The 18,030-nt window shown below is 38.3% G+C and overlaps 1 protein-coding gene across 1 annotated transcript; it reads left to right on the top strand.

Annotated features, from left to right (window-relative positions):
- The first annotated feature begins 792 nt into the window (after positions 1-792).
- srla (sarcalumenin a) lies at positions 793-14,737 on the top strand. The gene is made up of 8 exons (XM_088420601.1): positions 793-850; positions 6,598-8,172; positions 8,691-8,774; positions 8,921-9,016; positions 9,302-9,418; positions 10,445-10,678; positions 11,587-11,936; positions 12,041-14,737. Exons 1-8 carry the CDS (start codon positions 793-795, stop codon positions 12,530-12,532), a joined length of 3,006 nt encoding a protein of 1,001 aa, XP_088276727.1. The 3' UTR covers positions 12,533-14,737.
- The last annotated feature ends 3,293 nt before the right edge of the window (positions 14,738-18,030 follow it).

Here is an 18,030-nt window from a genome sequence, read left to right as displayed (position 1 = left end):
AGCCAATCAAGATCTTTAAAAGATCGCTTCCGGTTTTATAAACCGGATGTCTGTTTTGTGGGAATTCTGCTGTTTTATGTTCCGGCTAGGAACATGTACGAACTGATGCAGGCGGCGATTCCTTTCATCAACGCGGGAGAGTTTATTTTTCTGTTTCGGTCTGACTGTAATCTTGTGTGCATCATACACAAACATTAGCGTACATCCCCAATTTACCTGCAAAGCGCGAATCTGTCCCGATGTAATTGATCACAAAGCTGACTCAATGGCAGGAAGCCACGAATTGCGTTGTATAAATCGTAACAGGTGTTACGCAGATACCTGGCATAGAAAGATGAACTACTATTAATAAATAACTTCCAATTAAATAAGTAAACATCATTCAACCCTTGTTGATCATGTTGGGGAAGCTGCACTCAATGGGTTAAGGTGCTGCTCAAACATTCATAATTGTTATTATTTTCAAATTATACATTCATGAAAGTAAGATGACTCAAAAGATGATCCTCCCTTTGTATGATTAATGTAAAATGTAAATGCTTTAAAGTGATCAACTTTTAATAGTATCTAGAGAATAGTAGAGGGCAGTACAGTATAGTATAATATACTGCTACTGTATACTCTCAAGCTCTGTACAAGCTCTGCACAAGCTCTGCAAGGCTGCTGAAATAACCAATCAGGATAAGAAAACAGTTGCTGTGTCCAACCTCCACTGGGCACATGCCCCTTAATTCTGCCTGAGGGGTATATAAATATATCCCGGGAAGAGGAGGGGGGCCCCTGGCAGCCAAAATGAAGTCTCTGGTCCATGTGTGCTGCGTTCTGGCTCTGCTGGCTCTGCCTGCTGCAGGTATGGCTTTGGATTGTATGAGGGAAGGGAAGGGAGCGCTTATACAGTGCAGCAGTACAGCAGAAGGATTACACCATAGTTTTGTGATTTTATTGTGGACACAAAATTGTTACTCTGGAAGCATAAAGGGAACTGCTATACTGGATCTTTTGAACAATCTTTGTTTTTCCAGTAGTCAAACGATAATATAGAGAATCAAATCCAATCAATGAACAATACCAATCCTGCAGAAAATGTTTGTAGAAAATTGATGCCGAGCAGTTTGTGGTTTCGATGGTATAAAATGGAAATGTCAGTCTGAGTTGGGACACCAGCTGATGGAAAATGTTCTGCCTGCTGCTCATTCTCATTGCCTGGAGAGACAGTGCTGACGGATTGGCTTGACTAAGCGCACACGCTCACTTAAAACACCAATTATTCACTTTGAAAAGAGATTTTGCCAATTAATCCCTTTATTTTTTTATCTGTTCTTTTTAGACATTACAATAAGATAACAAAATGAATTCTATTTAGTGAAAATCCTGACCAGATATGAAGAGATCTATGTACAAATAATCAATGTTTTTAACCTTATACAGACACCCTTGTGCGTCCTTGAATAGGTTCATTTTAGACCCAGCAAACAGCTGTAGTCACACGTCAGGCATTTGTCAAACTAAAACATCCCCAGATACTCAGCTCACTGATCCCTTCGTGGCTTTCCAGAATCCATAGTCTTTATTAAATGAATATCCACACAGATACATTACTTTGCGGAAATATGCCAGTCCTATAGCATGTGATTGTTATGAAGTTTCGAAAAAGATCATTGTCTCTGATGGAAAGTCATTATCTTGTCATTGCAAGATGAGAATAAGACTGCAGAGAGTTGATTGAAGTAATACTGTATCAGTCAATTCCAAAGCAATGATATACAAGTGTCATTGAAGGGTACATCTGATCATGAAGTTTGATACAGAACTGTAAATGTCATGTCAGTGTGTTTCCACTTCCTGCCCGCAGTGCTGGAGTGGATATCTGGCATAGAGAGCAGATCCTCTCTTGGCCAGTGTCTTTTCGATATGATATTTACATATTTTCCCCGAAGTTAAACCTTCAGTTTAGCGGGAGTACTTTATTTTTTTGTTTGTTTGTTTATGTGATCTAGATCACAAACTGAACCAATCAATGGCAAATAATATGCCATTATTTTGTAAATTAAGCTCAGCAAAACTGTTGATTTTGGATATGTATGTATTTATCCAGTTCCATGAAACCTTGACTTTGGGTGATGTGACAGACAATGACTTCTCAGTTGGAAAGTGGGTTGTGAGCAAGTGCACTGTAGGTGTGCACGCACTTACATGTACACATACTATACATGTGCATACATGCAGGAAGGCTTTGCAGCGCATTAGACAGATACACAAATATACACAATACGATTAGTATTCCAATGGAAAAATATAAAGTTCCGTTTTGATGAAAATGCAGGGAGCCATTGAATTCACAATGTTTCTTTTTGTGGTTGTAGTGGAGTAGAATACTATACACCCACACAGAGAGGATTTTAAAATATGTATCTCACCTAAATACTATGACTGTCGTTCAGAAGAGAAAACGATCTTTTGTGTGATATTAATACAGCTCTTCTATTGGCTCTTATTAGATGTTCAGATGTACCTAGTGTTGTGGCAATCACTACTATTACTACTACTACTACTACTACTACTACTACTAATAATAATAATAATAATAATAATAATAATAGTAAATGAATACATAAATAAATAAAAATATGACTTTTTTTCTATAACTGGCCAAAATATAATATTTGAATAGTTGTGCTTTGATGTTTGACGATGTTCCAAAATTATGTGAATTTAGGTATCAGCTGTAATATACACAGCAGATTTCAGAGAGCATATTTTGCTCTAATTAGACAATAGTTAGTCACAGTCTGAACAGAGTAAAATTAAAATGTGTGGTTTCTTTGAATATTTTACTCTCTTCCAAGTGTAAAATTTTGCTTTTGAATTATACTCTGTTTAGACCGGAGTCAAATATATGTTGTCAAATTTTACTCTAAAAAATTCATGGTCACAGTCTACACATTCTGTTTATGAGTAAATGAATTGGAATAAACTGGAAACTTGCTCAATGTTTCTCCTCAAAAGGACCTTAAAGGCTGCAAAGAAACAACAACAACAACAACAAAAACTATGTTTATTCTTGCCTACTGTGTTTTACTGTATGTATACAGATATTTTGTGACAAATATTCAAAATATTGTACTGGTCAGCCCAATTGCACCATCATTAAGAAGTGATGTGTTTGAATTTCAGCTCATGCAGTCATTTGCAGATTTTGTCAGATTATTTCAGTTTCCTTGCAAAAACATGCTTGTTAGGCTTCATTACAGACTTCGAAGAGTGTAATAGTCTTAATGTCAGTTTGCGTATGTGTATCCCTCGCAATTATTTGCTCAACCACCAGGTACCCTAATAATAAGAAATAACGTAGGAACTGAATGGATAAAATAAATACGTACATTTATGTCTGGTTATTGCAAGACAAAATTATAACATTGAAATTCTTTACAGTTATTTAAAAAATATTCCAATTTTGCTGGTAATACACATGAACTATATTATTAATTTACTCAGAAACTGTCCTTAATATTTCCTGTATTCTAACCAAACATTCAACAGAAGTTACAACAATTTTGTAAATCTGTAGCTCTGTGCATGCATATAATCCACACCCATACATTATTCTGTAAAGTGTTCACCTATGTCACCACACTTACTGATAGATTTATTACTGAAGATCTTTGCAAGAAGTCATCTTGCATAACCACTCAAGCTATTGCAAGGAATGCATGGTGCCAAATGTTACATCAGAATAGCATGGCGGCCTTATGACAGTCACAGTGAAGAGGAGAGCTTCACACCGCTAAGAAAAATAGAAGTGCAAATATCCTTCTTTCTTTTCACCCTGTGACTCATTGTGGGCCTATTTCTGCATCAGAAAGGTAACTTGCAACAGCAACGCACGTCTCACCACACTGCACACCCAGAATTTCAAGTACCATCAACATGGTGCAGGACATTTGTGGAAAATCTACTGCGTATCTAGAAAAGACACCAGCTTTATGTATCTTGCATTATAATAAAGGCAATATGCTAGGAATACACGATGAACATGTGACATTTGACAAATGAACTTAAATGATGACAGCACTCAAAAGAGAGTGATAAGCTCGCAACGCACATCATCTGTAATAAATAGCTTAATGTGTGATTCAGTACCTTAAAATAGATGGAGGGAATGGGGACTTATTGCAAGAGTGAGGATATTGTTTGCATCATAGAACAGATAAACCCAATCGCATGACAAACTAAAACTGACATTTAGGTAGCTGTCTTATGTTTTTCTTTTTTTTTAAACCAAAATGTTAAACCTATTAAGGACTAAACTATCTTCAAAGCCAATATGCCAGAATGAACAAAAGCAGGATTGTAACACAAACATAACAATAACAAAATACATTTAGTTATACAATTAGTTGAAAGTCTAAGCAATCGCTTCCAATTGGATCTTATAAATCCAACCTAAATTTTCAAGTCAATTTGTTTGAATGTTAAATGTAAAAAATTACAACGTCCATGATATTTTGGCCAGAATAGAATAGAATAGAATAGAATAGAATAGAATAGAATAGAATAGAATAGAATAGAATAGAATAGAATAATTGTCATTGTAGAGCAAGTATACAACAAAATTGGAGGTCTTGCTCCGATTGGTGCATAATCAATCATTATGAACACTAAACAAAATACATAGAAGAGAATAGAAATCATAGTTTCACAGGAGTGCAACAGTTAAGGATCATGAATTATGGCACTTTTTTTTTTTCTGTCTTGCTGAAATTAGTCAATTTGAGAGGCCAGCCCTTTTCATGTAAGAGGCCAATTGTGACTCCGGCGTTCGTTACAATGATGACTGGGGGAAAAGTTTTAGCTTTTCACCCAGATGCTTTGCAGAATGTCTGAATCTCAGAATGTCATCTCGCATAACTGCAGACTGGGTCTACTAGGTGCTAATAGCTTCAGATTGAGATTCAAAGTGTTTATTGGCATGTGCAAGGTGTAGAAGCAAGTTTCTCCATATCATATGAATCTTATTTTGCTGTCTACGGGAATGTCGTAAAAAGAAGTCAGAGACCTTTGCTTCTCTTGTGGAAATTGAGACCAGTGTGTGAATATAAAAAAAGTCAGCAAATAAAAGTAAAATTCAAGCAATTTAACCAGAAGAAGCAGCAGTTCATACACAACACTGGAGCACAATCACTTCACCAAATGTACAACAGTGTTCCACTGTTACTTGAAAATGGCCCCGGATGTTCACCTAAGACTAGCTGATCATGTCATCAAGTTATTATATAAATGAGCCCCACAATTACATAACAGTGGAGCAGAAATACACATCACTCACAGACACAATTTTGGATTTACGCAGAGGACTAAAGAGTTACATGATATCATTTCATACTTTGATAGGTTAGCAGAAGCACAGGTCTATACAGTCTATAATCACTCAAAAAAGTAAAGCAATGACTGATACTTTTTAAGGTCAAATGGCCTTTCGTGAAACACATAGCTAATGCCAACACTTCATTAGTTTTGAGAAAGAAGTTCTAAGACTGACAAATCCTAAAAAAGAAAATGGTGCCAGCTGCTTATGCCTGTCGTAATTTTTCACTGTCCCCACCTTGTAATGTGAACTTTACATATACTATATCAATGGCCTGGCACCAGAATGTGCTCTACCGTGCGTTCACACGAGCAGGCAGTTAAAATTAAATAGAGGGTGTGACTCGGTGGTCCTTGTACACAGTAAGTGGCTGTAAGGATTTCCTACAGTTTGGATTATTTGGAAGGGTTATTTTGAGTTCATTTCAAACAAAATTAACATATTCTCCTGAGTACTAGCCTCATCATTTGTGGAAGGTTCAATCAAAACTTAACAAAGGTTAACAATGTTATTGCATCTCTTGTATGTGATTTCATTAGATTGCGCAAAATGTGGTATGTGTCACAGCTAACCCAGGTTTCCTCAAGCATCTTGAATAGAATATCATGAGTACTAGCCTCAGCATTCATTTATCACTGATGCACTCATCTGGACTTTTGAAACCCTTTCATATGCACTAGTATGTTGGAGATGCCAATGTGGAGTAAACATGTTGTAAACATGAGTAACATGATGGAAACACGAGTATACATGACTGACTGGAAATCTCAATTGAATAAAGTTGAAAATATGTTCAAACGTACTTGCAAATACAATTGGATATACTTGTTGACTAAAGGCTAAAAACATAGCATTCATCCCATATTACCATTGAGACATTGACGCACCTTGCAAAATGCATTTTTTTATAGCAATATGGGCATGATTACAGTAAACTACCACATTTGAAAATTATATACAAAATGTATCTAGCCCTTTTCAGCAGTAAACTGTTCATATTTTGTCTATAAACAAAATTATTTGTGGTTTTCTTTGCCAATTTACTTCAACCTCAAGGATTATAAAAGATACATAATTAAATTCAGTATTTTTAAAAATAAATTATATCTCATCCACACAATAAAATACTTTTGAATGAGCATGCGTTACACTGTGTTGTTTGCAAATAAATACATTTCAACATGGTGAAAGCATATACAGATAGCATTCTCTCTTCTGTGGTTTGATGGCAGGGTCATCCATCCCTGATGAAGAGCCGCTTGTGCCTTTACGGCTCCAGGAGCCCGAAAGAAACCTCTTCTCCTGTGGATGTAGCACAGCAGAAGAGCATCCCAGCCAGAGTTCATCCAATGACACCCCAGCCCCAGAGAGGTCCATCTGTCAAACATGTACTCCAACACCAGCTGCATCTGAGGAAGAATCGGCCTCACTATCTGAAGAAGAACCAGCTGAGATGTCACAAACTGAAGCTTCCACTCTTGAGAAATCTAGCTATGTAGAAGAACAAGAGGAAGTTGTTCAGAAACAAGAGGAGGTGGCATCTGAGGAAAATGAGGCATCCGTTTTGGATGAAATAAACAAGAATGAAGCAGCTGGCGAGGTTGTATCTTCTGCAGGGGAGTTTGTGGGTGAGGAAGGCAAAAGCGAAGGCAATGATGATGTAATGCAAAAAGATGAAGCAGTTATGCCTCCCGGTGATGATTCTGAAGAGGAAGAACTGTTTCAGGAAACAAGGGAGGAGTCAAAAGAGGGAGAACTCACTGAGGAAGAAATTGTGTTAAAAGGTGCTGAATCAGAACCACAGGGCATCCTTGAAATGAGCACTGAACCCTCAGAGCAAAAACTGGCACCTGAAGCTCATGACTATGCTCAAACAAATGTTGTGTCAGAAGCTGAAACAGATTATGATGGTGGAGTAGAAGTCTTGTCAGAACCTGAAACAGATTATGATGGTGCAGTAGAAGCCTTGTCAGAGTCGGAAAAAAATGATGCTGACCCAAAAGTGATATCAGAACCTGAAGCAGAAAATGAAGCTGAAGCAGAGGCAATAATTGATGAAGTAGAATATAAAGGTAAACTAGAGGAAATATCAAAACCCGAAGCAGTATACGAAGTTGAATCTGAAGTGACACCAGAACCTGGAGCAGAACAAGAAGATGAGCCAAAAGTAATATCAGACGATGAAGTAGAATATGAAGCTAAACCAGAGGAGATATTAAAACCTGAAGCAGAATATGTTCAACCTGAAGTGATAGAACCTGAAAAAGAATATGAAGCAGTATCGGAAGTGATATCAGAACATGTATCAGAATATGAAGCTGAGGCAGAAATGATAACAGAACCTGAAACACAATTTGAAACTGAACCAGAAGAGACATTTGCACCCGAAGCCGAAGATGAACTAGTAGCAGAAATGATATCACAACCTGAACCCAACTATGAAGCTGAAGCAGAAGTAATATCACACCCAGAAGCCAACTCTGAAGCTGAAGCAGAAGTTGTATCAGAATCTCAATTTGAAGCTGAACTGGAAATGATATCAGCAGAATATAAAGCTGAACCAGAGGTGGTATCAGAACCTGAAGAAGAAATGCCGAAAGTTCCAAATGATGACATTGTAGAAGATGCATTAAAACTTGTTTCTGAACCAGAGCCAGAAGAAATTCCTAAAGTACAGGTTGTTGAAGACATCACACACGACTCGGATGAGCAAGCAACGTTAGAAGATCTTAGGGAAGAAACATCTGAAGAAACTCACGAGGCAGCGACCACTCCCGTGGAGGTCAAAGAGTCTGCAAAGGCCAAAGGTACCGTATGAAGAATAATGGATGTCATATGATCACACAAATGCTTGAAAATTGCCAGATATTGTCTCTGCACAGACCACATCTGACATTTATTTGCAGCAGCAATGAATGCAGTGAACATTTAAATGTAAAGGGTCACGACACTTAAAAGTTCCCTCTCAGCTTCCAGCCTTTCTTTCCCAGGCATGTCAATCCCACTGAATATGACACCGTGTGTGGCTAAAGAGGAATTAGCGACAACCGCTGGTACAGAAATAAACAGACCAAAATAGCAAAGGAAGCGAATAGACTGATAGATGTTCTTCTTCATGGTATAATAGTCAACCTTGTTCTGCACACAGGTGGTCCACTCACTTAGAAGCATTTGACATGTGGATTCATTTCATGAATGTTTTGTTTAGGAGAAAAGGTTTAAAACATAGCTATCCAAAACACAAATACACACAGTTAACAAGATTTATTGATATCTATTGAATAGTGTGCAAAACATTCTTGATAGTCTACTGTGCCAAAAACAGATGAGGGTCCAATGCTGAGGGACCGCTCCCATATTGAAGACACACTACGATTGGCTGCTGCTGAAACTTCAGCTCAGTTGACAGGTAAGAACCTGAGCCAAGTTTTAAACCTAAAATATAGTAAAGGGAAATATGATACATTCAGTCCTGAATCCAAGCCCATTGCTCAAATTGTCTCTTCAGCACTTTTGACCTGTTATGTTCTGAATCTCGACTACGTTTCTCTCCAGCTGCAATGAAGAAACTACTAAACATTTACCACAAAGCCATCAAACCTGTGGAGCAAGCCTTCAAGTACAATGAACTCCGGCAGCATGAAGTCACAGGTTAAATCACACTGAATGCGTCATATGACTGTTGTCATATTTCAAAGAGACAGTTATTAATATAAAGTATTTGAACCAAGTCGATACTAGATTTACAGCTCGACTTTGCATGATCAAAACATTATGGCCACAAGATGGCACAAGAAATCAGGGCAGGAAAGACCTGAAAACTTGGGCGCTTCATACTGCAATTTTTCTTTGTAGAAACTGAATTTATAAAATTGGTCAGAGCTATGTGCCAGTCAATCAATATATGTTCCTGTTCTCCTTTCTTCTACAATGTAGACGGGGAAATCACTTCAAAGCCCATGGTTTTGTTCATTGGACCATGGAGTGTGGGCAAGTCCTCCATGATTAACTACCTGCTGGGTCTTCATGACACCCCACAAGAATTATACACAGGTACGTAAATTTGGCTAAATGCATTTTCCAAAATGTATAAATAGTTGTGGATGGATTGTAAACTTTCATCAATAGGGACATACAGAAGTGATTTTTCTTGAATTATTTATTGTAGTAAACACATGACATAAGCATTAGCTAACTTACACGACATATACCATTACAAATATTGAATCCATTCATTTGAATGCTTTGTAGACGTATTGTTTTACTTATTTATTAAATCAATATAAACCTTCAGCCTCCACACATGATTTCTTTTTCATCTCTCTTTTTTGACATCCTTATCCTTCCACATAATTAACCTGCGTAACATAATTTGAATTGCACCGTAATCTAAATATCCAACTTCAAATTCAAATTCAATTTTGAGCCAGAAATTCCCTATTAATTTCCAAAGACTCATTAATCAAAACATATTTATCCGTTGTTGTTTTCTTCTTTATCAGACAGTGGTAAGGCTTAAAAACGTTAAAATTCCGCAAGTTAAACACTTTAAAATCTCAAAAAATCTAAGAGGTTTTTACCTGTTTCAGCGTTTTTTTTTTCCGCCTTCTTCAGTGTCCCACTCTGAAGAAGGCGAAATAAAACGTCTTAGTATTTATTTTACTACATTCGTATGAATGACAAACTACGAATTTCATTGTACGTGGAAACTGTGCACATGACAATAAACATTTTGACTTTGACTTAAATAACAAATAAAAATAACAAAGAGCTGTGAAATACAGTACATATGTACCGTAAATGTATTTTAATAATGAATCAATCTATTTTGATTCTATTAATCCATAAAGTAACAGAAATAATGTATTTTTAGTTACAGTGATTTCATGTTTTTTTAGCTGTTGAAATGTAAATTAAATGATATTTTAAAAATACATAAAAAATGTAAAATATACAGTACAGTGCTGATAATTTTCCTTTTTTTTTTTAAAGTGTACTACTGGTATATTTGCAATTAAACAAGACTTGATATGCCAAATGTCAGTGACCCTCTCTAAATTCTATTTCCTCTTCCATCAGGTGCTGAACCCACAACCTCTGAGTATACTGTAATAATGCACGGCGAGAAGTATCGCACCATAGAGGGCATCGTTATGGCAGCCGACAGCTCGCGTTCCTTCTCGCCCTTGGAGAAGTTCGGTCAGGGCTTCCTGGAGAGGCTGGTGGGCTATGAGATGCCCCATAAGCTGCTAGAGAGGGTCACGATTGTCGATACACCTGGAATCATTGAAAACCGCAAGCAGCAGGAGAGAGGTAAGCTATTTTAGTGATTCTCAATTTGTGGGACATGTAAACATTTTAAGTGAGTCAGCGTGGTCAGCTCGTAATAATTTCCAGTGGATCCTTGGTGTATAATGAGCTAGTTTTCAGAGCACCGTAGAAAAAGATTTTCACATGGCACAAGAAGGCCCTCTCAGTTAGTGCCATACTTACTTGAGCATACTCTTCATAAAATGTTTGATTTCCTAACCTATTCACTGGGTACTCGCTGTGGATTTCGAATTTTGATTTTGTCTTTTTTTGACCCAACTTTCTTAGAATACAAACATTAAGGGTGGCTAGATAGCTCAATGGCTAACACAATGCTACATTTGGACTCAAGAATTGGGGTTCATATCCTAACTCGTTAATATGGGTGGATTCAGCCCTCGTTTGATCAAAAGGGTAAGGGTTAACTCTAACCGTCTTGATTCAATGAATCAAATCTTCAACCCAATAAAATGCATATGAATAATGCAACCTTGACTTCATTCATATTGTTCCCAATGTTGGGTTAGCTATTTCATCCAATTGGGTTTAATTTTGATCCAGGAGTGACAAAAGCGTAGAATTCAACTTTAAGGCAGAAATGCTTTTTATTTAGTTAAAAGTGCATTTATTATGTTCAAGCACAGGTAACTGATGTAAATTGCATTTTGAACTTGTGAGCACAGTGCAGTTGGGTTTCAAAATATTATGCGGTACACAGCATGGTTTCAAAGGGTATTTTAAAAATGGGTCACAACTTTGCAACAGTAGGAAAATCTGGGTCTCTGCGTGACAACAGTTGAGACCCACTGACCTCATTAATGGACTCAGTTGTTTTGAAGCTACTTGTGTTGAAACCCTTCTCATAATGCATAGAGTACTTACAGTATGTCATTTGCCTTCCCCCGATCAAGGGTACCCTTACAACGAGGTGTGCCAGTGGTTCATTGACCGGGCTGATCTCATCTTCCTGGTTTTTGATCCTACCAAACTTGATGTGGGAGGGGAGCTGGAAATGCTCTTCAGGCAGATGAAGGGTCGTGAATCCCAAATCCGCATCATTCTCAACAAGGCCGACAGTCTCACCACCCAGGACCTGATGAGGGTCTACGGAGCCCTGTTCTGGAGCATGGCGCCCCTCATCAACGCCACAGAACCTCCTCGGGTGTACGTGAGCTCTTTCTGGACTCAGGAATATGTGGCAGATACCAGTCGGGAGCTCTTCATGAAGGAGGAGACCTCTTTGTTGGAGGACTTGAACCAGGTATGACTTCTTTTTTTCTACATGTTTGAAAATCTAGATTCCTATATGAGCGTTGGTAAATTAATCCATTCAGTTCCTCACTCTGCGTCTCGCTGTTCTTGCAGGTGATCGAGAATCAGATTGAAAATAAGATCGCATTCATCCGGCAACATGGCATTCGAGTGCGCATTCACGCCCTCCTTGTTGACCGATACCTCCAGACCTTCCACGAAAAGCTGGGCTGGTTTAGTGACCCCTATGAGGTGTTTCAAGACATTGTCACAGACCCAGACAAGTACTACATCTTCAAGTCCATTCTGGCCAAGACCAACGTCAGCAAGTTTGACCTTCCCAGTAAGGAGGCCTATCAGGACTTCTTTGGAGTCAATCCAGTGTCTAATTTCCAGCAGCTGTGCTACCACTGCAGCTGGACGGGTGATTGCATAATGGACCATTTAGAGAAGGCCATTTCGTATGAGCTCCCGGCTCTGCTCATGAGTGTCAGCAAGGGGTCGCCCGCTCCGGCAAAGCCTAAAGTGACGCCTGCCGCCCTTTCTGGCACTTGCGAGGGCCCCGAGTGTGAGGAGAAACCCCAAAATCGTTGGAGGAAGCACTGATAGATGAGAATGGTGCAGTAGGATGAATCGCAGTGGCAGATGTATGGAGCCTTAAAGGGGAAGTCAAGTAAAAAGAAAAAAAAAATGGTGGCAAAATTATATTCTATGTTGCCCCACAAAGATAAAGCCTTCTGAGTAAAGAGGAATTAAACTAAAAAATCATAACTAATATGTTCTATATGTTGCTAGTCTTTACATGCATTCTGATTAATATTGTCTTTATGGAAAATGAATTACGCACCACTGAATTTCGCCACTTAATTCCTTTTCCACAAACAATATCGATCATATTGTGTTTAGACAAGTGAGTTGCATTGAACATATTGTGATTTTTCCTTTCATTTGTGAATACGAATTAAATCTGAGATACGAACAAAATCCACCCTTTTTTTTAATTATTTTATCAACTGAAAACGATATCACAGCTGATCAGAGCTAAGGCAGTGTACAATCACGCCTCAGTGTACAAACATCGCATAGTCGAACTCATGAAATAGGTGATGAGAAATTACCCAAGCCCTGAGCAACTGTGATGTCATATTTAGTCGACAGAAGGTGGCAAAATGACTGCCCCTTAAGATGGATAAAAACGGAAGGATTTTGCTGCTTAAATGATATCCACAAACCATTAATCAGCATGCTGTGTTTAGAAAAGTGGGGCTGCTGATTTCCCCTTTCCAGGCTATTGTGCAAAAAAATTCCACTGCTATCATTCTTAAAACTGAACATGGGGAGCAAAACAGAACGGATTTGTAAGGATCTTCAATGACGACTAGGGTCATGTAACCCCCAGACATACATATTTGACCTTATTTATTCTAAATGAATTAACAAATGAAAGGTATGTTCCGACATTAGATAGTCTTAGAATAATATCACATTATGCTGCTAAAGTATCAATAAAAATGTCTCTAAAATTACAGTTGAGGATTGTTGGTAAACCTCGACTACTTTTTCTTCACACGAAACAAAAGTCTTTTCTAAACATTCACTAATTAAATATGTAGTACATAAACCAAAACAAATTGTTGTTCTTATTTTCTTTTGGCACATTTATTCACATCTTCAAAAACAGACCCCGCCGATAAAATGCTAAAAAATGCAACTGTTGTCATTTCTGTGTGGCTTAGAGAGATTCCAGACTGAGTCAAATCTGCTGTCCTGTTTTAATCCTGTTTTAAGACACCGTCGTTAAATCCTTAACATAAGGGAGGGGCATTCGGTGCATGCTTTGATAAGACAATTGCTCATATCCTCAAAAACAAGACATCCTTCCATCTGCACTTACAATTGTTCATATTCCTAAAACATTTTTTTCCCTTATTAATTCATCCTAAAATATTTTCATCGCTATATCCAAAACCTCATTTGTGTATGATTGTTCCGTTTGATGAGAAATTTGAAGTACAGTACATGCGATTTGAAGTACATACTAATGGGTGAACATCAGAACACATCTTGATAAAAATAAAACTATGCCAGCAGAGTGTCCTCTCAAAGACACCTTTAATCTACTTGTTAAACTTTAATCTGAGAGTCATATAAAGTGTAAAGTTCACTGAAGGCACATCCGGAAACTTCAAGGATTGCAAGGGGACAGTGTGTATTCATATTTTCAGGAAGCCTTTAATAATTAATTTTCAATCTTGCTTTAAGGTTTCCATCAACAAAGTTAAAAAAAAAATAAGTAGTACTTTTTCTGGTCACTCATTGCTGCAATACAATAATTCACCAAAAATCACAGTGGAATAATAGTTAGCATGTTTGCTTCATACATTCAGAACATGCATATTGGTGTGAATTTGAATGCCATTTAAAATGGACAATTTCTTGATCACCTCAAATAATAGTTAAGTAAATAAAATAAAAATTAAGAGCTACTATAATTATAAATACATAAGACCCCAAAGACGTAAATCTTAAAACTCCAGGATGATCCAACACACACAAAATCTCACAAGCACTTTCATGCAATTAAACATCCGTATGCACATGTGTGACCTCATGTCATGCGTACGTGTGTGTGAAATGTGTTTGCCAAGCCTTTTGGCCAAAAGTGCTAACACAGACTTTATCAGCACTGTTTTATCAGCTCTATGAAAAGGCCTCTTGTGGAAGCTCTCAAACACAAGTACACACACGCGTGCACACGCCGCCCACATGCCACTGGTAAACACACTTGAACAATGCACACAGGGGTTATGGTTTATTGGAATCATATTACATTGTTAACACAAATAAAGGACGAAGTCATAGGCACCAATACACCTGCAATGAATCAATGAATGAGCAGGTTTATTGGCAAGCTGTGTGAGTTTTCTGTTCGCAATCTCATCACTTTACTATCTCCTGGAAGTAAATGTCAATGAACGGAAATGTACTAAATTAAACCTGGAAGAGCTTCTCTGCAATGAAATTCATGCAAACGATAGTGTGTGTGTGTGTGTTAACTAAACTAGTTTAAATGTTTTATAAATAAAAAAATACGTGATTAAAGAGTATTACACTCACTATTATGAAAATGAGTGATACTGTAATTACTTTGTATGTAAATATACACAGTAACATGCTTTCTTAGAACTAATTGTGAGAAACAAAGGGAAAAAAATGGAGAGGTGGTTGCTTTCTAATAGTACTAAAGTAAGTAAGGGCAGTCAGCGACATGTGATCTGAACGGACACCCATTGTGGAAACCCACCCACCTCCAGCTGTGTCAAGACACGTATAGGGACAAAACGGAAACTCAGACCTTGGTTTGTTAAATAAAAGCATGAAGTTCCTCCTCAGTATAGGAGTTAACGCTTGCTGCTTAAAATGTCTTTATATAGGACTTATTATTTTGAGTATTGTAAATGTTACTAACTCAGATCTACAATATTATGCCAACTTAAAAAAATGGCTGGCTTTGGGAATGAGACTGGGTGCAATCAGAGTCTTTTAAAGCAAAATACTGTAATTATTGTACTGTGGTCGTCTAGCATAATGTTATCTTGTTAAATACTAAAAACGAGGAGGGTATTAACGTATGGCAATGTCATCAACCATCACACAATTGTTCAGCCAATTGCAGGCTCAGCAACAGTTTTTGGATCGTCAAAGCCGAAATGTAAACAGGACAGCACAAGAAAAAAAAAAAGATTTGGAGGTTTGGTATTTGTGCCATATTTGTGTCACAGGGTGCAGTCATATTTGTTTACAGCCGAGGCATTTGGTCTCACCTTAACAAGCTCAACCTCTAGTTGTCATGGTAACCAAATCCTATCACCTATAATATTTCTTCCTTAAGGAGGATACATTCAAGAAAAATAATAATAGGTTACAGTGAACCCTGGCTAGAGAACAAGCCCTGGCAATTATTCACACCCGCATAAAATATTTAGAATTTTGTCATTTTCAGTCAACATCATGTTGTGGGAAAGCAGATTCATTTTGTTGCTTAATCCATATTAATGAGAATGCTGTGTTTAGACTAGAGCAATAGTTTGGAATCTTTTTTCAACTGTGTGCCCCCTACACAAGCGCAAAGCATTTTTGAATGAAAAAAATTATGAAAACAGAGACATATAACATTTTATAAAGGAGTCACATAAAAAACAAAATTTAGCAAATATGTTGCTTCATTTTCTATTTAATTTGCTTTTAATTTGAAGCAAACTATTGAAAAGAAAAAGAAAAACATTACATTAGATTTGCTGATACATGCTTTTACTCGTAAAACTGTTAAAATCTCAAATGCCCCCTGAAGAGCCGTCATGTACCCCCGGGGGTACTCGATAATGAGGACTGCTAACTTGAGAAAGCATATTATGAAAAATATTTTTTTGGCTTGAATTCTGCTTTAAATGTGAGTATTGCAAGGAGTACTCATATGTAAGAGATTATTCTCATATCAGGCGGGGGGGAGGGGGGGTGTCATTTATTGCATTTTAGCTGCGTGGCTTTTACCGGAAGTGGTATTATTTGATCACTCCATCGAGCTTGACAGGTTGGTCCCGCCACAACAGCTGGGGGAGGATTTCTGAGCCCGTCACAGCGAAGATGGTGGCAGCTCCAGGCGTGTGGATGTTCCGATTGCCTGGATAACACGCAAAGCAGCCACTAGAGTGTCCGCGTTTTAGCCCCAGCTAGAAGCTAGTAAAAAAAAAAAAAAAAAAAAGGGAGGCGACAAGCAGCAGACTGAGGATCCCCTACACACACGCGCGCCTGAGCGTGCACTCTTATGTGTGTAGGACACACACATGCACACTAACTAGTACCATCTAGACCCCGAGGAGTTGGTTCCGATAAGAAGTCTTGTCTGTTGTTGGCTGCCTTTGGATCGTTTTAACAAGGATACGCGCAAGGGTTTCCTCTTGTTTGCTCTGGGGATTTTTCACTTCTTCTTCGCCCAGGGGGATGTGAAGGGAGGAAATCGAGCTCCAAATAACCGCAGTCCTCACTGGGTTCTCCTCTCTAAACGCAGGAAATACGGCCTGGGGAAAAACTTTTTTTTTTTTTTTTTTTTTGGAGACGGGCTCCGAGGCTGACGTTTTGCACGACTTGAATTTAAAGTAGTACATTTTTTTTTTTTTACCCCAACCACACCTCTCTGGAATCCAACGCCGCTGGATATACGGAGAAAAGTGTTCGAATGTTAAATCCTGCGTTGTGTTGTTACTATTGCAAAGAGCTTTGATCATCACTATTTATAGAGCAGCCTCGACCCAGGCTGTTCCTCGTATCTTGTATGTTTTGCCAACTGCGCGCAACAAGTTGCAGTCACTCCCAGTTGAGGCAAAGCGACGCTAATTTGGGCCAGTGGTTGGTATTTTCTCCGCTTCTCTTTTCGGATTACGCTCCCGGAATAGCACATACCTCTCCCAACCCACTTTGGAAGGTAGAGGGGGGTACGCACGGAGGAGATCCGGAGCCGGATTTCAGGAAAGGACGGGGCTGGATCTGTGGGAATAGGCCTGCCTGTTTGCCAGGCCTCTCATTCGAGCTGGATTCTGGTCATGGATTGGGTTCCGAAATCTCGCTGTCAGGAAGATTTATAAGACTCAAGATGGAAGGAATGAATGCACGGAAATCCAATTGTTCAGCACGCTGCTCGAGAAGGAATGCAGAAGGTAAAGTTGCCTGATTCAGAAACCATCTCCTTTTCAGCCTGTTCATCTTTTGAAGGTTAGACTAATTGTTCTTAAATATATTTTTGGAAAACCTGCAGCACGTCACGTTTTTGTAATTTTTCCTAAGGCTGCTGCACTGGTGGACTTTTTAAGAGATTACTGGAGAGAGTGAAGGTGCCATTTCAAGTTTTGTACACATCACCAACTGTTGACAGCCAACATCTGGATGTACTTTTGCAACGCAGCCATGGATAATCAATGTTGGAGATGGACTGATTACTGACTTGTTTAGCTGTGGAGAATCTTAAACTGAAACCCAAATGTTTTTTGCAAGAGTGACGCTTATAATGCGAGTAGTGACGTAAAACCGGGGTGTCATCATGAGCGGCT

This window comes from Hippichthys cyanospilos, chromosome 7 (genome assembly GCF_059441005.1).
Source record: "Hippichthys cyanospilos isolate Australia breed blue-spotted pipefish chromosome 7, RoL_Hcya_1.0, whole genome shotgun sequence".
Lineage (NCBI taxonomy): Eukaryota > Metazoa > Chordata > Actinopteri > Syngnathiformes > Syngnathidae > Hippichthys > Hippichthys cyanospilos.
Note: the sequence above shows the minus strand (reverse complement) of the source record. Positions and strands in the feature narration are given on the sequence as shown.

Excerpts from the sequence above, each read along its gene's own strand:
- srla (XM_088420601.1), top strand. The coding sequence starts at position 793 with ATGAAGTCTCTGGTCCATGTGTGCTGCGTTCTGGCTCTGCTGGCTCTG. Across the intron at positions 8,775-8,920 it reads AACTTCAGCTCAGTTGACAG|CTGCAATGAAGAAACTACTA; the intron begins GTAAGAACCTGA and ends GTTTCTCTCCAG. Across the intron at positions 9,419-10,444 it reads CCCACAAGAATTATACACAG|GTGCTGAACCCACAACCTCT; the intron begins GTACGTAAATTT and ends CTCTTCCATCAG.